Here is a 26,985-nt window from a genome sequence, read left to right on the forward strand (position 1 = left end):
ACTTGGGAAATTTTCTGATATTATCTCATGGAAGAGATTGTGTATTCCTTTGGTTTGAAACTCTATGCTTTCCTCTATCCCAATATCTCTTAGATTTGGTCTTTTGATGCTGTCCCATAATTCTTGGATGTTCTGTTCATGGTTTCTTACCATCTTCACCATGTGATCAACTTGAGTTTTCAGATTGTATACTTTGTCTTCATTATCTGATGTTCTTTCTTCTAAGTTGTCTAGTCTGTTGGTTATGCATTCTATTGAGTTTTTTATTTGATTTATTGTGTCTTTCATTTCAAGGATTTCTGACTGCTGATTGTTCAGAGTCTCTCTCAAAATAATCTTTTGCTACCTATATTTGCTCTCTTATCTCTTTGTTGAAGTGATCAACTTTTGCCTGTATTTGCTCATATAGGTCATTCCTTAATGCATAGATCATTTCAATTATGAACCTTCTGAACTCCTTCTCAACATTTCATCAACTTTGCCGTCCATGGGTTCTGTTATTATAGTATGCTGGTTTGTTTGGCGCACTTTCCTCCCTTGTTTTTTCATGTTATCTATTTGTCTTCCTTTCTTGCAGTGTAGATCAGAGGTATTACAGTTTGTTTCCTATATTCTTGTAGTACCTGTGCAGATTGTTTGTACCTTGATGTTGGGCTTCCAGACCCTGCTGGTGTCCCTCAATGTATGCTACTGCATCTAAAGGTTGTGGCGGCAATAGTCGAGATAATAGTTTAAGGTGCCCCAAGGTGGAAGCAATGTCTTACAGAGATGGGGCTGAAAGGGATGGGCCCCACACTGCCTTTGGGATGCCTGCTCTGAGATGCAGCTGCTTCTATGCCCTGTCTGCTGTCAAAAGGTTAGGAGCTATTGTGTGGGGAAGGCTATGGCCATGACTGCAGTGTTCCAAGATGGAAGTGGCTTAGGCGTAGGCTCCCAGGAAGAGGGGGATGAACTCGGACCAGCCCTGGACCTGGGCCCTGCACAAATCTGTGTGGACGGATCTGGGCCTGGCCTGGGCTCCCGTGATAATCTGCTGGTCAGAAGAGGCAGTCCTGTGCCAGAGGCTGGACTCTGGTGGGTGTCTGCCCCATGGATAGAGGGGTGGACTAAGGCCTACTGTGAGCCTGGGACCAGCACCACAGGCCAGTGTGGATGGATCTGGGCCATTGGGCTTGACCTCCCTCAGTAGTCTGCTGGTCAGAAGGGTGGGGGTTGGTCCTGTGCCGGAGGCTAGGCTCTGGCAGGTGTCTACCACACAGGTAGAGGGGTAGAGGAGAGCCTACTGTGAGCCTGGGTCCCGCACAGGCTGGAATGGGCTGTCTGGGCGTGGCGTGGGCTGTCTGGGCGTGGCGTGGGCTGTCTGGGCGTGGCGTGGGCTGCCGCAGTAGTCTGCTGGTCAGAAGAGGTGGTCCTGTGTCAGGACCTCAAGCAGGTATCTGCTCTACAGGTGGAGGGGTGGACCTGGGCCTACTGTGAGCCTGGGTCCTGCACAGGCCGGTATGGTTGCTCCCTACTTTTGATTTTCATTTAGGCTAGTAAAATTAATTTTTTCTATTATTAGTATAGCAAAATGGTATTAAAACTTTTATCTTTTTTTTTTTTTTTTTTTTTGTCTTTGTCAGGGTCTGAGAGAGACGAAACATCCATATACCTTTGTGTCAAAGGAGGGTTTTAGAGAATTACTTTTGGTCAAAGGAGCTCCTGAAAAGGCTATTCCTTTGCTACCTAGACTAATTCCTGTGCTAAAGGCAGCTCTGGTATGTTGTCACTTACTTCCTTGTGCTTTTAATTTAAAAATCACATGATAGAAAAGAGAAAACTCTAACATAGAATATTTTTTATGCCTTCCCCCTACTTCTGTATTATATGCAAAGTAGTCCTTAATCTGTGATTTTGCTGTATGTACAAAATGAGGCCACTGTTATTCAAGGCCAGATGATTATGAAGACACCTTTACAAGATGTACTAACTGTGTACACAGGGAAATTTTGAGTAATTAGAGGAAGTAGTGAACCTCAAATTAGTCTTTCTGTAAGCTAGATGTATTTTAGCTAATGATTTAGTTATGATGATAATTTTGGTTTTTGCTTCTAGAAGTCCTGTATTAAAGTTATTTTTGAAATTTTGTTTTTTATTATTCTCTTTTAATTTTAAATGTTTAATCTTACTTTTTTCCCCCCTACCTGATTGCCCTTTGCTAACCTACCTTTTTTTTTTCCTTCATTTTCACTCCTGCTTCTGTATCTCCAACTAACCAACCCAAAAGGTCCATTCAGATGATGAAGTGTTTGAAAGAGGATTGTGTGCTTTGGTGCAGTTAAGTGTCGTAGTTGGTCCTTCCCTAAATGATCATCTGAAACATCTGCTTACCAGTGTAAGTACTGCAAATATTAGATACACACACACACACACACACACACACACACACACACACACACATACATATATCTTTATGATTTAATTTCTTCAAGTAATCATTCAAATATCTCAAAACCTTAAAAAACAAAAAGGAACTCATCATCTTCCAAACCAGCAAATAATGAGATTGGACTTAGTAATTCATAATGCATTTTACTAGTGGACATTAAAAATGGAAGTGCTTATAAGAGCAGAGTTTAGACAAATAATGAAAAGTAAACAAAATTGAATTTATAAAACTTAATGAACAGTATAATGGTATTACATTTGTGTTAATTAGCTATGAATTATAAGCAGTGCTCATACACCCTGAGCCTTGGTGTCCAGGTTTTCTATTTCAGTCTTGTCACTTGGGTATGACTGCCTGCCTGCCTGTGCATTTAGAGATTAGTCCATAACCTTCACAGAATCTAGCTGATACTTTGACCCAAGGCCCCCACCATATGTCACATTGTTAGTGTGAACCATCTGATATGGCCAAAAGCCCCCAGGATAATAGAGATACTCCTGTGTGGCAGGACATTCTAAAAGCTTAGAGGTTACCATCCAGGAGGTAGGAAAAAGGACCAAATTTTTTTTAGGTAAGGTTAATCAATTATTACACCAGTAGGAAGTCCTGGCTGGGAATATCCACAAAGAGGATGGGGGCCAGGTTCAGTGACACATGGCTGTAATCCCAGCAACTTGGGAGCTAATGCAGAAGGATCCCAAATTCAAGACCAGTCTTAGCAACATAGCAAGGCCCTAAGCAACTTAGCCATTCCCTCTCTAACAAAAACAAAATAAAACAAAACAAAAAATCCAAGAAGATGGGGGGACTACTGCACAATCTAAAGAAAGTGACTGTGAATCTCTTTCTTTCAAGTTGCCCTTCTCTTGTTTTTTGTTTTGTTTTGTTTTTTTGTCTTTCTGATAGTGTCTTCTAATCCTGCCTAATCTTTGATGATTGGCTTGGCTGACAGGCCCTTTTATTCAATGTTCAATGGTGTGAAGTATTTCCATTGGGTTACTTTTTATTCCTGAGAGAAGGAAGGACCAGAAGCCAACTTTATATGGCCCGGGCCTTAAAAATGATGTCTATTTTATATAAATTTTAATGAGATGTTTCTTAAAAGAAACCTTGAAATCTCAAATTATGGGATGTTTATTAAGTTTTATTTATGTCTATGACTGAACTGTTACTTTTTCAAATCATTTCAACCTCTGCATCATCTCCCCACCTTCACCCATGGTCTTCAAAAGCTTTCCAAGAGACTAATGGACAAGAAATTCAAAGAGCCAATCACAAGTGCATTACAGAAGCTAGAGCATCATGGTGGAGGTGTAAGTAAAATATTTATTAAGTCATGTTTTTGGTTTGGTTTTAACTTTTAATTCTATAATAAAATTATTTATTAAAATCTATTATCTCATTTCAGCTATAAGTAAACATGTGAAGATAATATTTTCATTTTAGAGCTCACAGTTTCTGGGACTCAGGTCACAGTTTCTTGGTAACCCAGCAGCTATTTACTTTTCACTGTGCTCACCAACGAACATCATGAGTTGTAGCTTTAGCTTCTTCCTTTAAAATATTTAAAATGTTTTGTTTTGACCATTGAAAAACTCAGAGGAAAAAAATATCTCATTTACAGAGCTCATGGAAGACAGAGTTTTTCCCCCCTCCACTTTTATTTATTTGGTGCTGGGTATTGACCTCAGGGCTTTGTACATGCTGAGCTGGTACTTTCCCATTGAGCAACACTCCCAGCTCTCTTTTTTTCCTTTTAATTTGCCATCTTTTCTGCCTTAGAATTTAAGAATCTATCATAAGGATTGAAATGACACTTCTAAATGACTGGGCAATTGAGTTTCACAGATGCACACACACACACACATTTTGAATAGTTCAATTGATTATTCTAACTTTTCAAGGTATTTTGTTACTATTTGGTGTCAAATAACTAGGTTAATTGTATTTTCATCATTTGAAAGACGTGTTCACATAATTTAGTTTTAGAAAAATATTTTCATACAACAGTCTTGTTTTGGAGTTTACGTTTATCAGATTTTTAATAATATAATCACAACAATGAATAACTGTTTCATTTTAGGTACTTTGTAAAGGAATTAATTGTAAGAAAATTTGTAAGACATAAAAATTGTAAAATGGTGAACAATTTAGTTTAAACTTTGCCTAAATTACCTAATTCCAATGACTTTTTTAATTGATTGTATTCTTCTCATAATGAATGCCTTGATAAAGTTTATGAAGAGCCAGTAATTCCCTAAGCCTACTAGATAATAAATTTCTGTCGTGATTTAAGACCTAGGCAGAGGATTAGTATTCACACATCTTGTTGAGAACTAGCCATTAATCAATCCAGTGACTCTTAGCAGAAGTGAAATACTCACAATTCTCTGTACCAAGAATTTAAATTCAAAATGTATTTATCCTTTCTCCCCTGTGAAATGGAAGTAAATAGATGCTACATACAGATGTCAGCTTTTTTTTTTTTTTTAAAAAGTTGTTTTAATTGTAGTTGGAACACAACACATTTATTTATTTTTATGTGGTGCTGAGGATCGAACCCAGGGCCCTGCACATGCTAGGTGAGTGCTCTACTGCTGAGCCCCAGCCCCCAGCACACCTTTTCTATTTTTTTTTTTAAGAGAGAGAGAGAATTTTAATATTTATTTTTTAGTTCTCGGCGGACACAACATCTTTGTTGGTATGTGGTGCTGAGGATCGAACCCGGGCCGCACGCATGCCAGGCGAGCGCTCTACCGCTGAGCCCCAGCCCCAGCCCCCAGATGTCAGCTTTTTAATATGAAATTCTCCCTAAACGCTTTTTCATGTTCTGTGGACCTGTGCAGATTCGGACAGTAAAAAGTGTGTATGTGTGTGTGTGTGTGTGTGTGTTTGGTGTGGGGCTATTAGCATGTAAAGAGATTTTAAAACAGCACAGATAGATTGATATCTGGAATACAGAGGATGTGCTTGACCAATCCCAGGGTCCTAGAGAGAGTAATTCTTTTTTATTGCCACATAATCTCATTTGCTTTGAATGATATTAAGACAGATTTTTTTTTTTAAAGAGAGATTTTGTAGTTATAAGGGCTCTAAGGTATTGTTTATTTTCTTCAGATATCTTATACTGTCCTTATGTCCTATGTAAAACTTTAGTAATAATTCATGTAATTGCAATAGAAAAATTTCTACTGAAATTGCGTATCAAGGACTTTCTCTTTGCTTCATTAGTATCGTGCTTCCCTTTGATACTTTGCAGTTCTTCATGAACTTAATGAATCATGTTTCTCCTCTAAGAATTTCAAAACTTATTAAGTTTCTTTAAATGTCAAAAATTAGTCTTTTTAAAAAGATTCTTCTCTATTGCAGTTTCACTTTTCTTAGGGTCTCTGTATATTATAATGATGTGAAGATCCACCTTCTGGAGAAATAAATAAAACATGTTACAGACAATGAGTTACTTCTTGTAAATAATATTTTTGCTACCTGCCTTAAATTGTGATGATTTCATTCCTAGCCTAATTTAATTTTCTTAGTTACATGCTTATTTATTGTAGGAAAGCCATACACTTAAACATACCCTGATCTTTCTTTATTGATTATATAAGAGCTTACTTCATGATAGGTACTCTTCTGTGTACTTTTAGGCATCAAACTCACCTAATCTTTATTAACAATCCTTAGAGGTAGAGTTTGTTGTTAATCAAGATCAAGAAACTGAGGTGCAGAGCCCAGGTTTGACAATGAAATAACTGAGAGAAGCTGAATTTGAATACTGGTCTGATTCCTAACTGCTTCTCCAGATAGTTTTTAAAAAAGGAAGAAACAATCTATATTTTATTTAACTCAGAAAAGAAAAGGTCTACTTTTCATTCCATTATTTTGTTCTTACCCATTTTGTTTTGGATACTTCTTAGGCACACTTCTGCACATGCTGATGCCTGTTAGCGTAGTTTTACATGTTAGTCTTCATGGCATAATGATATTGCACTATTTTTCTGTTGGCAGGGAAGCCTTATAATCATCAAATCCAAAATTCCAACATACTGCTCGATATGCTCTTGAATAAGGGAGGCAAGAGAAGTCATCTTCCTGCTGACAGGTCTCATACACTGACCATGGATACCCAGGAAACCTTGTTCAATTCAGTTCATTCTTTTGTAAATCACAACCACCGGTCATTGTTTACTAGGTTAAGATAAGTATATGTACCTGCCGAATCATAGTGAAGGTTACTCATCAACAAAAAGGAATGGCTAATAATGGAAGGTTATTAAAGGAACTTTTGTAATAGTATAACTTTGTGGTTTTTCTTTGTCTTTTTATCATTTGTGTGAAGAACCATTGAGTTTATAAGATCAGGTGTGTTTGTATTTATTTTCTAGTGCTTTTTAAATTTGTAACACTTGCAGTCATTTGTAGCTGTATGTTTATGTTTATAGGGTTTTTTTTTTGCCATTTCTTAGTTTTTATATATATCAAGCTATAGAAATTTCAAATATTGGATTAATCCTTGTGAATGCACTATTTTTTATTTGTAAATAAATATGTATTTTATTATGTAGAATGCTTGGAAAAATTACTTTCCAGAGTATTCTAGTTTTAAGAAATTTTTTAAGTGTGTACATTCTACTGCAGGTTTGTTGTTTATTACAACTTGTTAAAACTATCTAAACTTCAGGTGTTAATTGTATTTAAGTAAATGTTATTTTTGCATTTCATAGCCTGAAAATATTTATGAATATATACAGATATTCAGAAATTAAAATCTTAAAACTTATATTATTCAGTGACTTTGTTGTGCTTGCTTATGTTTAATAGTTAACTTAGCATTTTATAAGAAATTTTAAGATATAACTTATTGCATGCCTATCATCCCAGCAGCTCAGGAGATGAGCCAGGAGGGTTCCAAGTTCAAAGCCAGATTTATCAATGAGTAAGGCCCTAACCAACTTAGTGAGACCCTGTCTCAAAAGAAAAAAATATAAATAAGGCTGGGGATGTGGCTCAGTGTTTGAGCACTATTGGGTTCAATCCCTGGTACCAGAATAAACAAAAAAGATAAAGTGTACATATATAGTTCAGAATTTTTGATGTCATAGCTGGCTCTAGATCATTCTGGAAAAGGAAGACATAGAGGAAGAGAAATAGAAAACAAGAATAAGACCTATCTTACTGACAAGAAGAGAGGCTATAATGAACTTGAGTATCTATACTAAATCCAAAACCAGAATGATACTTACAAAGAATGGAGATGTGAAATCACTACTTTACATGGAAGCAAATATCTTAAATCTCAGAAGCATCTAAGAATGCCCTTTCCTATTCTGTCCCTCAAACACCTGGATTAACCTCTTTACAGTGCCCACTTCATTTTATTTATTGATTGATTGGTACTGGGAATTGAATCCACCGAGCCCTATCCCCATCCTTTTTTTGTATTTTATTTAGAGGCAGGGGCTCACTGAGTTGATTATGGCCTTCCTAGGTTGTTGGGGCTGGCCTTGAACTTAGGATCCTCTTACCTCAGTTTCCCAAACTGCTGGGATTACAGGAATGCCCCACCACTCCTGGATGTAGTGCCTTTTTTATATAGTCTCACAGCTGCCTGCCCACTGGTCTTGCTTTGATTTTTCTTCTTCGTGTTCAACACCAACCAAAGATATGTAATTTAGACAATGCTGTACGATTGTACTAGATAAAAAACATCATTTAAAAATAATGTTAGAATAAAGACTTATAACAGACAGTAGAGTTATAAACACTTTATTTTGCTTTTATTTTTCATTTTTGAAATACAAAATGTGCACATTGAGTTTACACAAACACGCGATGGCAAATTTCAGTGTACATGTATTGTACTACTCTTAATTTCTACACTGGTGATAGCAGGGCAGCTTTCAACATCCTATCTCTACACCAGAATAGATAACCTGATTTATTGTTGCAAAGACAGTTGCAAATTTCCTCCTCTTATAGCCTCTTGGTCTTTGTGATATTCTACAAAACAGGGAAGATATGTTCATCTATGGTAATTTGGCAATTTTTACAGTTTTGACTTAAGAATCTGAATTGTTGGAGTTTTATGATAAGCTAAATCATAGTACAATCCAAATGAGTTATTCAGCATTTATATTTATTTTCTATGAAATCTTGAAATTAGTTCTCAATATGATAGAATCATTGGTGCTTTCAAAGTGAATTCTGCTTGCTGTTTGTTCCTAATAGCTTTGGGGTCGTCAAGGTTTCTTTGTCCCTGAATGGCTTATAATATAAACATGCTGTGAGGAAGTCAGATGAAAGGAGATGAATCGGCCTTTAATGCTGTTATGGATTGCTTGTTATTAAGCATTACTATGTATTGGAGGACAGATATCCTGACCCTTTGCATATGTCTGTAAACATCCTTAGTTTCATACCTTCTTGAACTTCACATAATGACACAATAGAAAATGAACCACCTGTAAGATTGAACAAATCCAAAATTTCATATATATATATATATATATTATATATATATATATATATGGCCTTGGCTGTAATATGCATTATGGAAAATTAAGAAATGCTTCTTGAAATGCTTATTAAAATAAGTTTTATTAGGCATATGCTGATATCTGATAATAAACTAACTTGTTAGATGTTATAAAAAATGCCAGTAAATTAATGTCTTTAACAGAAGGTGGGAGATACATAGAGATTGGGACTATGTTTTTTTAGTTTTGGTAGTAATCTTGTTAATGTTATATAAATGGAATTAAGTGAAATTAAATTTGGAAATTAAATGCCGATGCAGATATTTTAGAAAACCATTTAAAATCCTAGGACTGAATACATACAAATGTGTAGCAAAAACACTGGTATTTTAAAATCACTGATATGTGAAAGCCTCAATAATCCCATGGCTAAAGAATCAAAACTATATGCCAAATTCTATTACTTTTGAATATTCATAGAGTTTGAAATGAGTTAGAACATCTCATGGACTCGGTGACATTATGAAAAGGATGCAAATTTATAATGGAAAAAATCAGATCTTCAGGGGATTGTTTTATATTAAAACAAAGCTTGTTTGCATAATATGCCTCAGTGTAAAGCTGAGCAATCTATGCTAAAAGTGGTAGCTCCAACTTAAGTGTGGTAGGGTAGTTCACATTTATCTGTTTGAGGATCTATTTGACAAGTTATATCACATTTTCAAAGAGCTGCATGGAGCGCATTATGTTTTCATCCTGTAAGGGAGAAACAGAGGGATTAAATTCAGCATATCTGCCATGGTAAGTTATCTGTTGTGCCTTTTAAGTATTGCCTCCTCCCACCAACTTCCTATGCCAAAGCTAACATACTGTTTGCAGATGTAAATGACTCTTTATCCACTTTCCACATGATTCCCAGGAGAGTCTGTTTAATGTATTCTTGAGTGTACCAGGCTCAGATGCTTCATTTAAATCTTGATGTTAATAGAGAATATTTCTCAAGTGATAATGCCAAAATGGAAACCAGGAGGCACTGGTAATTCAAAGTGAGCAAATGAGAATTTTGACATTTCAGGTAGATCATAAGCCAAATCTCAGAGATTTATACAGACGCAAAGAAACTATGTGTGTGAGTTATGCCCCAGCTTCCTCAGGATTGATGTTTGGGGTATGGGAATCTGGATGGTGGATTAAGAAGAATGAATATTTGCAGTAATTGTGCTTCTGTTTCTGTGTCTTCCAGTTGTGGCTAAATCTGTGTGGCCTTTAGGAGCCTCTAAAAATGAAATGAGTTTGTTGGGACAACCCAACTACTATGTATAACTATAAAACTGCAGTAAAAAAAAAAATTAATTATGCCCCACAAAATAAATAAAATTAAATGAAAAAATGAATAGCCTCAAATCAGAGAAAGGATTGGTTAGGAGAAACCCTTGCACATGGCTGTGTTAAGTTTACCATATTCCTTAGAAATGAGCTATGAGGACAGACTGGACTTTTTTGAAGCTCTTGTCAATTTTGTGAATATTCTTTGCGAGCTGTTTATAGTCATGGTAAATGGTGGCTGAACCAATAATGGCTTGAAACCAAGTAATGACACCACCATTAGACAGGATAATGTTACCATGTTAATTATTTTGAAAGACCATTACTTTGAAATATGATCTAAGAAACAGGCATGCATCAGGCAAGATAAAGAACAATAAAAAGTAAGGGAAAATAACCTAAAGCATAAAAAAATTTATTTCCATGATTACTTTAAAAATCCTTAATTGTGGTTCTACCTACACATCAAGTGCAATAATTCTAGTGAGCTAACACTGGATTTCCCAGATGTACAGATTTATCCTTTGAGAAACTTTCTATTCTGCATTCTTTTGTGACTGAAGACCTTTACTGGGTTGAGTTAAAAAGCCATTTCTTGCTTACATATACCACAGCAATAATGTGTCTTTTAGAAATAGGTTATAAGCTTGACTTGTGATACATATGTGACTATATTGAAGCTCTAATTCTATGGAGATATGATAGATATATACATATAAGTCCAGGAGAAGAGCCATTCAAGTTGCTTAGGTTTTATTGTCAATAGTGAATATTCACTAAGGATTTGGTGAACCAAAACACAGTCCTTATATAATTTTTGTATCTCTAGGGCTTTGTACTTATCCTAACTCAAGGAGGCATTATGTAATGCTGATTGAATGAATGTATAAATTGACACTTGTTTTCAGAGTAGTAGTTCTTTCTCATACATTGTAGGAGTGCTGAGTTAAGACATTTGATCTTTATATTTTTCTCAGTTCATGTTGCTTACCTGTTACGGAAACAAAAGGGGCAGTTCTTTTCCTGTCAGTACTTACTTTTTGGCAACTTTCGATGAATTCATCTATGGTAACGACACCATCTTTATTTTTGTCCATTTTCTATTCAGGTAGAAAAGAAGAAAACATTTTATGCGCACTTATTTTATGCTACCCTTACACCAGAATCCAATGGCCAAAGTGGATAAAAAGAAAGCCCATCTGCTTGTTTTATGTGGAAGAATTTCATCGTAGCAGGAACTTGAGGTTTCTTAGGATACAAATCATATGCCCAAATCCTTGCATGCTGTGCTCTTTTTTTAGTACAATGTGAGGATCTAGAGTCACTCTGCCCTAGGTAAAAATTCCTGTTTTCTGAACATGACAGCTCAGACAATTTGCTCTACTTTTAGAGCCATGGTTTTCTTGTCTGTAAAATGGACAAATGAGGGTTTATAACTTCATACATTCTTGTGAAAACTGAATGGAAATAAGTGAAAACTTGTGAAACTTGAGAATTGCTTAGTGATATCATAAATGTTCAATGAATTATCAGGGTTACAATAAACTCAAATTATTAAATTTGCAAGATGGTTAAGTTTTCTATTGTTCTGTCACTTTCAGTAAAACTTGTCTTCCTTTGCCTTCTTTTGAATCATCATGGTGGCTTGCAAATATCAGGAAATTTTCTCCTAGTTTCCCTCCCTCCCTGACTTCTGTTTTTATTCCTACCTGGAAAAATGTCTCAACATGTTGTCTGGGAGCATCTTCTTTGAGGACAGGATATGTGCATTTACCCATCATATCATATATTGCTTTCATTATATCAAGCATTTCCTGGAAAAAAAAAGCCACACAAGTCTGTACACAAAGTATAAAGAATGTAAAAAACTGACAGATTTTTTTCCAAAAATGTTTCAAATTTTTAAAATTCTTCTTTTATTCTTCATGAGAGGCCTTCTTGTTGTTCCAAAGGCAAAACCAACAAACAGCTTTTTGCCTTTTGCAGCAGAATCAGAGTGTAAGAATCAATTTTGATTTAGTTGCAAAATGAATCAGATTTCAACCAATAAATGGGCATAGGAACCAAACAGACACTTCACAGAAGAGTAAATATGATCAACAAATATATGAAAAAATATTCAACATCTCTAGCAATTAGAGAAATGCAAATTAAAACTACTTGGAGATTTCATCTCAGGCCAATCAGAATGGCAGTTTATCAGGAATACAAGTAACAATAAATGTTGGCGAGGATGTGGGGGAAAAGGTACACTCATACATTGCTGGTGGGACTGCAAATAGGTGCAACCACTATGGAAAGCAGTATGGAGATTCCTCAGGAAACATGGAATGGAACCACCATTTGACCTAGTTATCCCACTCCTTGGTATACAGCCAAAGGATGTAAAATCAGCATACTGTTGTGATGCAGCCACATAATGTTCATTGCAACTGAGAATACCCAGGATTCAGGCATTATGTCCTTTAAACACCATTAGATCTGGGAGTCTTCTATGAATAGCCTGCCTGGAAGTATGCTTGGAGAATCCACCATTGCATCAGTTTATTCTAATTAAAAACAAGTCAGAGTACAATCCATATGATTGCAAAATTGTTTCCATATGGGTCATGTTTTATAAGAAGAAAATGGTTACTGGCCAAGTATTCTCCCATGGTTTGGACACATCTCTTCCCATCTGATTCTGAGCACAGTATTTATTCAATTCCCAGTATGTATTAAAAATGCCTATAGTATCTCGGCATGGTGGCACATGCCTATAATCCCAGCAGCTCAGGAGGGTGAGCCAGGAGGATCTCAAATTAAGAGCCAGACTCAGCAACTTAGTGAGACTCTAAGCAACTTAGTGAGGCTCTGTCTCAAAAAATAAAAAGGGCTACTACAGTTGTGGCTCAGTGATTAATTAGCCATTGGGTTTAATCCCTTGTACCAAAAGATAGTAACAACTACAATAATAACTGCCTGTAGGAAATAAAGTTATAATCTTATATATTTTCTTTGGAGATTGATCCTAAACTAGTCCTACCCATTTAAAATTTTTTAATTAGAATATGTCTCTCTTCTATCACCACATACGTTGGATTTCCTGAAAAAAATTTAAATTAATAATTGCAATTGTTCAACATTTTGAAGAAATGAAAATGGTCCAGAGGAGAGCTGTGTTGGTGACATTTCTCTTACCTCTTTAGTGATGTAGCCATCTTTATTTATGTCATACAAATTAAATGCCCAGTTGAGTTTTTCCTGTACTGTCCCTCGGAGTAAAATGGAAAGACCTTTGATGAAATCCTAAAAAGAAACAAAAATACAATTTAGAACTCTGATAAAGTTGTCTCTCAAATAATGGATGCAAAGTTAACAACCCTCTGGATTTTGAACAATCTATTTAGCAAAATGACTGAAGTGTTTTTATTTGTCTCTTGTAGATCTTTGCAGGAATAAAGCTCTCCCAATTCTTAGCATTCTCATAAGGAAACTTGAGTGTGATATTGGCTTTCTACTACAAGTGAATATACTTTACCAGAAAGATTCTGTTTTTATTTTATTTTTAGGGGGTGCTGGGGGTCGAACTCAGAGATACTCAACCACTGAACCACATCCCCAGCTCTATTTTGTATTTTATTTAGAGACAGCATCTCACTGAGTTGCTTGGTACCTTGCCCTTGCTGAGGCTGGCTTTGAATTCACAATCCTCCTGTCTAAGCCTCCCTAGCTGCTGAGATTACAGGCATGTACCACTCCGCCCAGCAAGATCCTCTTTTTCAAAATACAAGCATGCACATAATATACTTCCAGTAAAAGATAGCCACTAACAATAAATGTGGTATTTCCATAAGCAGCAGACTGATCAGACTCGTTAACTAGAAATCAAGTTATCACATGTGGGCAGTGGCTAAGAGCTTGGGCTGGAAGCCAGACAACCTGGACAATATGCTTATTCTACTCCTGTCTTCATTCAGGATAGAATGTAGGGTGAGAGGAAAAGAGGATTCAAGGAAGGCCACAAAAAATTCTTAATATTTTATAAACAGGGAAAAGAAGAGAAACTGGAAAAGCATCTTAAAAAGCAGTTGATAAAGGAGAAAGAGGGTTTTTCCTATAAGGGACTGTTCGTCTTGATCCAGGCTGCTGCTGAGGACAGAACAGTGTTCCCTGGACCAGAGGTGACCACAGAGGTCACCACGGACTAATGGGAAAAGTTTCAATGGAGAAGAGGGAGACAAGAATGGTTTCTAATAATGAGCATATTGATTACTTATAGGAAGAACCTTAAAAATAAGAGTAAGAAATGGACTGACAGTCTGAATAGGTGGGAGGGCTCCAGAATGCAAGTGGATGGAGTGAAAGAAGGAGGCTCTTTCCCTTAACTGGCACAGGAGGTTGAAGGGGAACATGGCACAGATGCCAGTATCTGCTTCACAGGGGAGAAGATGAGTGAATTTCCATATTATAGTTTTGTGTGGGCATCAACTGCTTGGGAATGGAGGGCATATAGCAAAGGTAAAAAGCAAAGGTTGAGGAGAAAGAAAGTTCTGCTGCTAGATAAGGAGGTGATTTATACAAATTAAAGGAAGGTAGGATGTTATGGTTTGGATATGAGGTAACCCCCATAGCTCCTGTGTTAATGCAGGAATATTCAGAAGTGAAATGATTGTTATAATAACCTAATCTGTCCATTCTAGTTTGAGTGGAGTGACTGGGTGGTAACTGTAGGCGGGTGAAGTATTACTTGAGTAGGTGGGTCACTGGGGGCATGCCCTGGAAGGGTTCACCTTCCCTGCAACCCCTTCCCCTTGCTCTCTGCTTCCTGTTCACCAGGAACAGAGAAACTTCCATCCACCACAGCCTTCCACCACTATGTTCTGCATATCCTTAGGCCCAGAACATGGAGTTGGCTGACCATGGACTAAATTTTGAAACCTTAAGCCAAAATAAACTTTCTCTCCACTAAGTTTTACTTTACAGGTATTTTGATTGCAATGATGTAAAGTTAATGCCGTGGACCTTCCTCAAAATATTTTCTTTCTCCTGGAAATGAAATATTTAATATACCGTAACTAAGAAACAATGACACCCCTTGAGTTCTGCACTATACAACTTGTACAACTGTAAGCTTTGGCTTTTTAAGAAGTTGTACCATAATCCTTGCAGAGCATAGGAAAATAGCATTATTAAAAGGTGAATATATGACTTTGAAGTGCTAGAAGAGGTCCTCAGCTCAGTGTAAAATCATACATTTCTTTAAATCATGAAGCAATAGTTACATGTCATTAGTTGAAATGGAGAGCAGGATACAAGGTCTTTGAAAACATGCTTAATGCAATGGCTCTCAAAATTTAGCATGCAGAAGAGTCGAGGGCTTGCTACCACACAGCTGGCTGGGCTTCCACATCCAGAGATTCTGATTCACCAGGTTGGGGCTGTGCCCATGAATTTACATGTCAAACAAGTTCCAAGAGGTTGCCTATTCTGCTGGTCTAGGGAACACAGTTTAGAACCATTGGCTTATAGGATTCATTGGTGGCATTGGCTTCACAACCAAACAAAACACATGGGAGTCACAGTGAGAAATTTAAAGATAGTTCTTTTAAGCTGGGTGTGAGGCCACATGCATTTAATACACGTGAATAGGGAGGCTGAAGCAAGAGGATCACAAGTTTGAGGCCAGCCTCAGAACTTAAAGAGGTCCTAAACAACTTAGCAAGTCCCTGTCTTAAAATTAAAAAAAAAAAATTAAAAAGTGTTGAGGATGGAGCTCAGTGACACATTGCCCCTGGCTTCAATTCCTAGTCCAAAAAAAAAAAAAAAGGATAGCCTTTTTAGCATAGGTGTAATCTTCTAATGTTCGCCTACCTAGCAGGCCTCTCATCCTTACAGGTGCTCCATCAGCTCTGTGGAGGCTCATGCCATCCCTGGCTCTAGTGACAGAACATGACCTAGGCAAAACCCGGAAACTCACTTCATCTATTTGGGTAAGATAATTAGAATTGTGGTTGGTACATGATTGAACCTAGTCCAAGTTAAAGCAATTCTCAGAACTTTTGGAGTCCTGCTAGGACTAAGAGGACACAGAAGTTTTTTCCTTTCTTGTGCTTCAGGAGCAATTAATCATGGAGACCAAAGACTGTAGATAATCTTCTTGCAACTATACAGGGGCTCACCCTGAGGATACAGCCAGCCCTATCTTTGATTTATCCTTCCTGTGAGCCAATAACATTGTTACAATACTTTTGTCAGTTGGTATATGATTTTCTAATATTTGTGAACAAAAGTAAGCTGATTCCCATTCTGACATCCAACTCACACCTTCCTCTTAAATACTACAAACCCTGAAACTTCTTAAAGGATCACTATGATCTTTGAGAACCCCTCCTTTGATCTCACATAATGATATCAATGATGCAGTTATTCCAGTCCAGGTGTTTTTGTATTTTGTTGTTGTTGTTGTTGTCATTGTTGTTTTGGTGGTTCTGGGGATTGAACCCAGGGCCTCACATGTGTATGGCAAGCACACTACCACTAAGCTTCACCCCAAGTCCCTACATAGTTATCTAAAAAGAGGAATGAATGAATACCTTTGTTGAAAACAAAAACCAGGATTTGTCTTATCAGAGTTTTGTTCTGTGCTTTTCTGAATGGGGATTGAAATGTCTCAGGGAGGAAGTGGCAAACTCAAAATGACAACAACAAAAAACTCTTCAAAAAAACTGTGCACGTTTACTTTTATCTGTGTAAGAAGGTTGTATCTGTTCCTTCATGTATTCAAATGATAAGGCAGTGAGAGAACTATACTGAATTCTAGTTTCCATTCTCTTATAAGGCAAAAGGAGAAAAAGGTATAGAGGTCTGATTTTTATAACAAACTGCTCTTGTCTAGCATTGACCTTCATGTGTCTGCTAAGGCTTTACAGAATGTCTCCTGAATCTCCACTTGTCAATCAAAGCCCACCATGGCTGAGAATGATGCATTTGGGGACAGTTGCAACAAAGTGCACATGAGAACACTCTTAGTCACTCGCCAAAGGTTAAAAGGGTTAACTAGTTAGGCAGTGAGACTCTGAAGAGTGTTCATTCATGTGTTCAGTACATTTCTTATTTTATGCTTGCTTTCATAGTTTCACAAAGCAATTTAAGGTTGTTTATTTTCCCTAGCATGACCTCTCTGAATAGGTCAAACTTCCATAGTGGTTGAGTTACTATTGAAAATATTTGAAAGATAAAATTTCAGGTATTTATTACCTAAAGTTTGCATTTACTTGACACTAAAAAATATATCAACATGTCTAAAAAAAACCAGGAAATATACTTACAAGATTTGTGGCTTAACTTTACCACATAAAAGAGTTAATTTCCTTATACTTATTGAAATACAATAATGTCTACTTAGATATTGTCTTGTTAGATGATTATAGTAACACTCAGTTAAACTAGAAGGAAGTTCTCAGATTTAATATCACTGGTGGCTTTTTAAAAATTGATGAATTTAAAAATAATATTCATAAATGCAAATAAAAAATAAACATGTATAAAAATATAATACTTGATCTTATAAAGAAAACTGTACTGGAGAAGCATTTACTCACATACAATCCCAATACCTATTTGCATTTAACATTTCCATTTTGTCTTTCTCATGTATATCTAAGCATATATTTACAGTAAATGTCACATATATAAATAACATGTAATAGTAATGTATACATATAAAATAATTATGATATATAGAGAGAGTTCCATATTTTTTACTTAACATTACAAGCTTTTACTACACAATTAAAAATTCATTATGACATTATTTGAAGAACCTTATCTTAGGATGAACCACGTGAAGTTGCTTGTATTTGAATATTTTACATGGTTTAATCTAATAATGCAATTATAAGAATTTTGAACTAGAACCCCCCCACACACACACACATACCACACCCCTACATGTGTGCACATGCATATAAACACAATAATACACCAGAAACTAAAGTTATTACTCAGATATTCCCTTTTAATTTTTCTTCTATTATTTTTTAAGTGTTTTAAACTAATCCCAAATTTTAGTTTCTACTAATAGCTGCAATTTGAAATTTGCAACATTGCTTGGTTATATGGATATATCACAATTTATTTCACAATTATTTTAATTGCTGAATACCTAAATTTCAAATTTTCTTTACTATAAATGACACTGCACTAAACATTCTTCTCTATTTCCTGTCATTTTTGACTGACTTTCTTAGGAAAGAAGTGGAATTAGTAGGTGAGAAGCCCAGCACCACTGAACTTTAATAGTAATAATGAATACAATTTGTTGATATGTGTGGAAACTTGTGCTAGGCAGTTCCCATGCATTAGTTTATGTCAGCCACCCCATATAACCATTGTGAATGTGCATTGTGGTCTTTAGTTTATTGATAGATCCTCAGAGAAAACAGGCGGTTCAGCCTAGGCAGACTCAGGGAGCAAGCAGAAATGGAAATTGAATCTAGACCTCTGTCAGAAACTCATGCTCTCATTTTAACTAGAACTGAAGCAATGAGCTGAGATGATAGAAAATAGCATGATATAAATACATGCTATGTCTCTTTTTCTGGCTTTACAGAACATAATTGTGGGGTGAGGTGAAATAATGACTTAGTAATTGGAATTCAATTACTAATAACATTTATAGAACATTTGGAAGTGCCAGGAAGTCATAACTCTTGCCATTAAATTACTATATAGACAAGTTGGAAAATGGCTTTAACTTCAATGAAGAAAAAGTGAGTCAGTGTGTGAAAACCACAGGAAGATCAGATTAGCTAAAAGAAATTCCAACAGTTACAGGTCCAAGAGCACTACAACAGACTGAGAGAAAGAAATATTAATTAATCTCAGAAATTAATTTCTCAGCCACTGAGAATGACCAGATATTAAAGATGTTAACTAGGATCAATAACATTGCTCACTAACATCAATAGAGCACTTTCTATGTGCCAGGCAAAATTTTTTCTAGACTCTTTAGATCTATAGTTAATCATAACAGCCTTAACAGAGGTATGTCAAACAGATGTAGGCGCCAAGAGAAAGAACTCCCAGAGGCCAAACTGGAACAATATAAGCAACAGAATAAGTAAATTCATACTGGATTATGACACAAAGAATAAAATGATAAATATCCATCATCTCATACTCATATAAATAAATGATTGGATACATTAATATATATCCAAGAGGGGAAACGTCTCCCAGGAAAAAGACTTAGTTGGATAATTGACTATTGAAAAAGTGGAAAAAGAAAAAAGAAAAAGTGGAACATAATTCTCCAGTCTCTAAGTGTGAGCTGTGCATAATAACTTCCATCTAAAGGGTGTGGTTCCGGAAAAGGGGAAAAAGAGTAATAGTAGTAGGGAAACTTAACAAGTAGTACTTCAGCCAGATGATCAAGGTCAATATCAACAGTCATAAATAATTTTAATAGTGTGTACTGCTGATATTATTTGATAAGATGGCATTTTACCTCTGAGGTCTTCTTCCCCAAAACACATCACACCAGATTAATTATAAGAAAAAACATCAAATAAATCCCAACTGAAGGACATTCTATAAAATACCTGAACAGCACTGCCAAGGCCATTAAAAACAGGGAAAGTCTGAAAAACTATCACAATCCAGAAGGGCCTTAGGAGGCATTATGACTCCATGAAGTGTCCATGGGACTAAAGGCAATGCAACCTGAATGGTATCCTGGGTCATAAAAAGGACATTAAGTAAAAACTAAGGAAATAAAAATAAAGCATGAACTTTAATTAATATAAATGTGTCAATATTGGTTCATTAACTGTGAGAAGTATATACTATTAATTTATGATTTAAACACAGGAGAAACTGAATGTGAAGTGCATGTGAACTCACTCTGGTGTAGTCACAATTTCTCTATAAGTGTAAAACTGATATAAAGTAAAAATTTTATTTAAAAAATGATTTAGGAGGTCTCCCCACAAGATGGCAGAATAGAGAAGATTGCATTTCTGGCTGCTCTGTGGCAGGAAACCAAGGAAGCAGACAGGCAACTTCTTAGCAAGTTGGGTGGAAAAAAAATAAAAAGGGGATTTTACTGTAATTCTGGACTGAGAACTCAGGAGAATTGATATAATCAAATAAGGAAAAAATCTCTAATGATATTGTTACTGTGCTGGTGCTATTTGGAGTGGTCTCCCTGGGAGCAAAGTGAAGGGATAAGGAGATTAAAAGACCCCACATATTTAGATTTGTGGCATGCTTGGGTATGGCAAAATCAGACATCAAAGACACTGCTGGACCAGCCTGAAAGGCATGCTATATACATTACCACTCTTTGGGAGAGGAGCCAAGTCTCTCAGGTGCAGGAGGACAGAGAAAGGAGCCAATTTGCAGCCACCCTGTGTGGGCCAGCAGCTGTGGGGGCTGATCCCTGGCAAACCTGAGCTGGGCTTAAAGTGCAGGGTTGGTAAAGCCACACTGCATGAAATAGAGAATGCCTAAATAACCAGGCGGGGGTCAGACACTGAGAGGGATTTACACAGGGGAATACAGGCCTTGGAAACCCACCTTGCTATTCTCTCCTCCTCCAGTCTGACACTTTGAAGGACCAGCTAGGAGGGACACCACCCAGCCTGGAATTCAAAATAAGCATGGAGTGGTTGAGTTTGGAGACTGAACCTGAGTCTATGGGTGGTAAAGGAGACAAAGGATTGGTTCCTCCACCAAACAAGTGAAACCCAAGATCTCCCAGTATGGGGGGCAACCGCTGGGCCCAGGAGGAGCAGACTAATAACCACTCAACAAAGAACTTGGAGCCTACCCAGGCCTAAACCCTGCCTATTAGAACTCCTCTTACTCTTCAGAGACACCCTCTGAGGGAACAGACATCACACTCCAGTCCATCCTACCTAATACTGCTGAGAAGGGAAGCGATGAATTTTTTTGAACTCCAATGGAAATAATTCCTTAACTTTTCATTGAGAACTTTTTTTTTGTCCTACGTTTTTTTCTCTGGTTAGTTGTGAGCTTAATAGTTTAGAGGCACTTATACATATTATTATTTGTCTCCTTTTTACTCATTTCTAGAATTTTTTGAAGTCAGTTGTCTTCCATGGTTCAGTTTTAGTATAGATTTGCCTTGTTTTATATTCTTTTATTTTTAAATTTTTTTTAAAATATATGTCTCCTTTTTTCTTTACTCTCACTTATCTGTTTCTAATTATCTTCCTCTTTTCTTCTACCAACAGCAAAACTCTATTGGTTTCTCTTAAAGTCTTCCTTTAATTTTTTACTTATATTTTCATTTCTCCTCCCTCATAATAGTCACATTTTATAGCTCTTCTGTTCTCTCCCTGTTCACCATTCTAAATTATAAAACATTTTGCAAACTTACTGTATTTACTGTGGGCAATAACTGTTCATTGTGACAATTAACATTGTAGAAGCCACAGAAGAAACTCTTTGGTGAATTGCTATATATTGTTTGCATTGGTTGTTGGTATTATTTGATGTACTAGAAACTTTTTGGGACACTATAAGTCCAAAGGATAGAAACTCTACTGCCTCAGATCCATACTCTTAGATGAGAAGAGACATAAACAACATGAAAAAAAAAACAACAAGGGAACAAAGCAAAATACTTCAATAACAGAATCCTTTGACACTGCAGTGGAAGAAATGTCAAAGAAGGAGTTTAGAAAATTTATGGTTAATCTGTGAAGTAAAGGACAATGTAAGGACGATATTAGAGAGAAAATACAGAAAGTGAAACATCACTTCAACAAAAAGATGAAGCTTCTAAAAAAATATCAAACAGAAATTCTAGAAATGAAGGAATCAAACCACATTAAACATTCAATGGAAAGCATCACCATTACATAAAACCAAAAGTTTCAAGCAATGAAGACAAACTCTATAATCTTGAAAATAAAGATGACCCTAGATAAAAGATGTTAAGAGACTATGAATGGAACTTCCAAAATATGTGGTGTAACATGAAAAAAAAAAAAGTTAAGATCAATATAGATGAAGGTTTAGAAAAACAAATGAAAGGAATTCACAATGTTTTCAATGAAATATCAGAAAATTTCTTAACCCTTAAAAATGAAATGGCAAATCAAATACAAGAGGCTTACAGGATCCCAGATATGCAAAATTACATCAGACCCACACCAAGGCACATTATTATGAAAACGACTAACATACAGAATAGGGATAGGATTTTAAAGGCTGCTAGAGAAAAATTAGAGAGAAACCAATCCAGATCACAACTGACCTTCAAAGCTAGGAGGTCTTAGAATAATATATACCAAGCTCTAAAACAAAATGGGATCCTACCAAGAATATTATACCCAGCAAAACTAAGCTTTAGAACTTATGATGAAATAAAAACATTCCATACTAAAAAAAAGAAAGTTTAAAGAATTCACAACTAGAAAGCCTGCTCTATAAAACATATTCAATAAAATATTTCAAGAAGAAATAAAAAATAAAAATACAAACCAACAAACGGAGCAACTACAATAGAAGAATAGTCACTCAAAAGAGAAACTATTTCAAATTAAAAACCCCAAATAAATCAAAATGACAGAAAATAAAATTCCTTTCTTAATGATTACATTGAATAAAAGGGCCTAAACTCATTAATCAAAATACATAGACTAGCAGATTGGATAAAAAAAAATGCTATCTTATTAGACTCACTTCATAAGTAAAGCCATTCACAGACTTAAGGTAAAAGGATGGGAAAAAACATACCATTCGAATGGATTTCATAACTAAGCATAGGTTTCTATATTCAGATAAAGTGGACTTTAAGCCAATGTTAATAAAAAGGAGAAATAAAGTCATTGTATACTGCTTATGGGAATTATACATCAACAAAATACAACAATCAAAATATTTATGTCCCAAATAAGGAACCTCTATGTACACCAAACAAATCCTTCTGGATTTCAAATAAACCACAACACAATAATACTCCATGATTTTAACATGCTTCTCTCATCACTGGATAGATCTTCCAAACAAAAACTAAATAAAGAAGCTCCGGAAATTAAAAATACAATGAATAATTTAAACTTAACAGACATGTATAGAATATTTCATCCATCAATGACTGAATACACTTTCTTCTCAGCAGCACATGCATCATTTTCTAAAATATACCATACCTTAGGCCACAGAGCAGCTCTTAGTAAATAGAAAACAAAAAATAGAGATAATACCTTGCATTTTATCTGATAATAATGGAATAAAATTAGAAATCAAGAATGAAATAAAAAATAGAAGTGAATCAAGGGTGAAATAAAATATTCACAAGTGTAAGAAAATATCAATACAACATATGAAAATCTCTGGGACACAATGAAGGCAGTTCTAAGAGGAAAGTACATTGCATTGAGATCATTCATTAAAAGAATAGAAAGTCACCAGATAAATGACCTAACATTATATTTCAAGACCTTAGAAAAAGAATAATAAATCAACATCAAAAGAGTAGAAGATAAAAAATTAAAAAAAAATCAGAGCCAAAAGCATTGAAATTGAAACAAAAACAATTCAAAAAGTCAAAATGAAACAAAAATTTGATTATTTGAAAAAATAAATAAAATTGATAAACCCTTAGTCATGCTAACCAAGATAAAGAGGAACAAAACAAAAATTACATAAATCCAGATGAAAAAGGAAATATCATGTACACTACCGAAATATAGGTGATAATCATAAACTATTTTGAAAATTTATACTCCAGTAAAATAGAAAATCTTGAAGACATCTACAAATTTCTAGAGTCATATGAGCCACTAAAATTGAATCAGGAGGACATAGAATATTTAAAAAGCTCAATTTCAAGCAACAGAATAGAAGACACCATCAAAAGCCTACCGAAAAAGAAAAGCCCAGGACCAGATGGATTCTCAGCTGACCTCTACCAAACTTTCCAAGAAGAACTAGCACCAATCTTTTTCAAATTATTCCTTGTAATATGAAAGGAGGGAACCCTTTTAAATTCATTCTTCAAAGTTAGCATCACACTAATACCAAAACCAGACCAAGAAACATCAAGGAAAGAAAACTTCAGACCAATATCTCTAGTGACCATAGATGAAAAAATTCCTCATAAAATACTGGCTAATCATATACAAAAATATATTTAAAAAATAGTGCCCCATGATCAAATGGATTTCATTCCAGGGATACAAGGTTGGTTTGACATATGGAAATTAATAAACAAAATTCACCACATCTGTAGACTTAAAGACAAAAAAAGTGATTATATCAATAGATGCAGAGAAAGTGTATGACAACATACAGCATCCATTCATGTTCAAAACACTATAAAATTAGGGATAGTAGGAACACCTCAACATTATAAAAGCTATACATATTAAACTAAAGGCCAACATCATTCTAAACAGAGAAAAATTGAAAGCATTCCCCCTAAAATTTGGAAGAAGACAGGGATGCCCTCTTTTATTACTTCTACTCAACATAGTCTTTGAAACCCTAACCAGAGCAATTAAGCAAAAGAAAAAAATGAAAGATATGTGAATAGGAAAATAAGAGCTCAAACCATCACTATTTGCAGATGGCATGATTCTATATTTAGAAGACCAAAAAAACTCCACCAGAAAACTCCTAGAACTCATAAACAAATTCTACAAAGTAACAGGATATAAAATTAACACTCATAAATCAATTGTGTTCCTATATACCAATGATTAATCAGCTGAAAGAGAAATTAGGAAAAGTATCCCATTCATAATATCCTTAAAAAAAAACTTGGGTATCAATTTAACAAAAAGGAGATAAAAGACCTCTACAATGAAAACTACAGAACACCAGAGAAAGAAATTGAAAAAGACCTTAGAAGATGGAAAGATCTCCCATGTTCTTGAATAGTCAGAATTATTTTTGTCAAAATGGCCGTGCTACCAAAAGCACTATAGAGATTTAGTGCAATTCTTGTTAAGGTTCCAATGATGTTCTTCATAGAAATAGAAAAAGCCATCATGAAATTCATTTGGAAAACCTGGAGTCCCAAAATAGCCAAAGCAGTCCTTAGTGAGAAAAGTGAAGTAGGAGGCATCACAATACCAGACCTTAAATTATACTACCAAACTATAGTTAGAAAAACAGCATGGTATTGACACCAAAACAGACATGTGGACCAATGGTACAGAATATAATACATAGAAATATACCCACATAAATACAGTTATATCATACTAGACAAAGGTAGCACAAGCATACATTAGAGAAAAGACCGCCTCTTCAATAACTGGTGCTAGGTAAGCTGGAAATCCATATGTAGCAGAATAAGATTTAACTCCTATTTCTTACCATGCACAAAACTCAACTCAAAGTAGGTCAAGGATATAGACATTAGACCAGAGACCCTGCACCTACTAAAAGAAAGTGTAGGTCCAACTCTCCATCATGTTGGATTAGGAACCTACTTCTTCAACAAAACTACTGAAGCTCAAGAAGTAAAATCAAGAATTAATGAATGGAACAGTATCAAACTAAAAAGCTCCTTCACAGCAAAGGAAGTATTCAAGAGCTGAAGAGAGATCCTATAGCATAGGAGAAAATCTTTGCCACATGCACCCCGGAGCAGTAATTTTCAGGATTTATAAAGAACTCCAAAAAAAAAAAAAATCACCACCACCATCAACAACAACAACAAAAAACCCAATCAATAAATGGGCAAAAAATAAGGGCATGTCACAGAAGAAAAAACACAAATGGTCAACAAATACATGAAAAAATGTTCAACATCTCTATCAATTAGAGAATACAAATTAAAATTATACCCAGATCCATCTTATGCCATTTGATCTGGTTATACCACTCCTTGGTGTATATCCCAAAAAGTTAAAATCAGCATACTACAGTCAAAATCACAACAATCAATAATATAAGTAACAATCAATGTTGGCAAAGATGTGAGGGAAAAGGCACACTTATACATTGTTGGTGGGACTGTAATTTGTTCCAACCACTCTGGAAGCAGTATGAATACTCAAAAAATTAGGAATAGAACACCATTTGATCTGGTTATACCACTCCTTGGTTTATATCCCAAAGAGTTAAAATCAGCATACTACAGTGATGTAGCCACATCAATGTTTATAGCAGCACAATTCACAAGAACTAAGCCATGGAGCTAACCTAGGTGTCGTTCAATAGATGAATGGATAGAGAAAAAAAAAAGAAAACACAGTACATATACACAATGGAGTATTACTTAGCTATAAAAATAAAACGACTTTATGACTTTTGCTAGCCAATGGATAGATGTAGAGACTATCATGCTATGTCAAATAATCCAATCCCCAAAACCTTTGGGTCTAATGTTCTCTCTGATGTGCAGATTCTAACACACAGCAAGAGGGTGAAGAGGAAGAATAGAAGTTTATCAGATAGACAAAGGCGAATGAATGGAAGGGAGTGGGGATGGAAAAAGAAAGACAGTGGAATGAATCTGATAGAACTTTCCTATGTACATATGTAAGTACAACACCAGAGAAACTCCACATTATGTACAACCACAAGAATGGGATCCTAATTAAAATAAGATGTCCTTCATGTTTGAAATATTTTATAATGCACTCTGCTGTCATGTATATCTAAAAAGAACAAATTTTATAAAACAAAAAAATAGGGGACTGGTTTTCTGACTATAGGAACCGATATACATATTATTGTATGCATTTCTCTCGTCTTACAGTGATCTTGTACTCTCCGCATGTTTCA

The 26,985-nt window shown here is 35.5% G+C and overlaps 2 protein-coding genes and 1 long non-coding RNA gene across 17 annotated transcripts in view; 2 read left to right on the plus strand and 1 right to left on the minus strand.

Moving 5' to 3' along the window:
• Positions 1-6,727, plus strand: part of Pacrgl (parkin coregulated like) — a 29,187-nt gene extending 22,460 nt beyond the window's left edge. For 7 of the 8 annotated variants that reach the window (XM_021722050.3, XM_021722052.3, XM_040292588.2 and 4 more), the window contains 4 exons: positions 1,623-1,757; positions 2,267-2,374; positions 3,661-3,741; positions 6,437-6,727. In XM_021722050.3, the coding sequence (XP_021577725.1) occupies positions 1,623-1,757; positions 2,267-2,374; positions 3,661-3,741; positions 6,437-6,493 (381 nt within the window). In that variant the 3' untranslated portion in view covers positions 6,494-6,727. The remainder of the gene's footprint in view (positions 1-1,622; positions 1,758-2,266; positions 2,375-3,660; positions 3,742-6,436) is intronic. The other variant, XM_078021134.1, reaches the window with a different exon arrangement.
• A 1,451-nt stretch (positions 6,728-8,178) lies between these two features.
• Positions 8,179-26,985, minus strand: part of Kcnip4 (potassium voltage-gated channel interacting protein 4) — a 1,050,293-nt gene continuing 1,031,486 nt past the window's right edge. For 5 of the 8 annotated variants that reach the window (XM_078021133.1, XM_078021129.1, XM_078021132.1 and 2 more), the window contains 3 exons: positions 13,411-13,518; positions 11,940-12,044; positions 8,179-11,330 (listed from right to left, as the gene is read on the minus strand). In XM_078021133.1, coding sequence (XP_077877259.1) covers positions 11,193-11,330; positions 11,940-12,044; positions 13,411-13,518 — 351 coding nt within the window. In that variant the 3' untranslated portion in view covers positions 8,179-11,192. The remainder of the gene's footprint in view (positions 11,331-11,939; positions 12,045-13,410; positions 13,519-26,985) is intronic. The other 3 variants (XM_005318924.3, XM_040292586.2, XM_005318925.5) reach the window with 1 other exon arrangement.
• On the plus strand, positions 9,621-11,796 carry LOC144366631 (uncharacterized). The gene is made up of 2 exons (XR_013425726.1): positions 9,621-9,705; positions 11,339-11,796. It is a non-coding gene; the product is annotated as an uncharacterized LOC144366631 (long non-coding RNA).

Source organism: Ictidomys tridecemlineatus, chromosome 9 (genome assembly GCF_052094955.1).
Source record: "Ictidomys tridecemlineatus isolate mIctTri1 chromosome 9, mIctTri1.hap1, whole genome shotgun sequence".
NCBI classification, from domain to species: Eukaryota; Metazoa; Chordata; class Mammalia; order Rodentia; family Sciuridae; genus Ictidomys; species Ictidomys tridecemlineatus.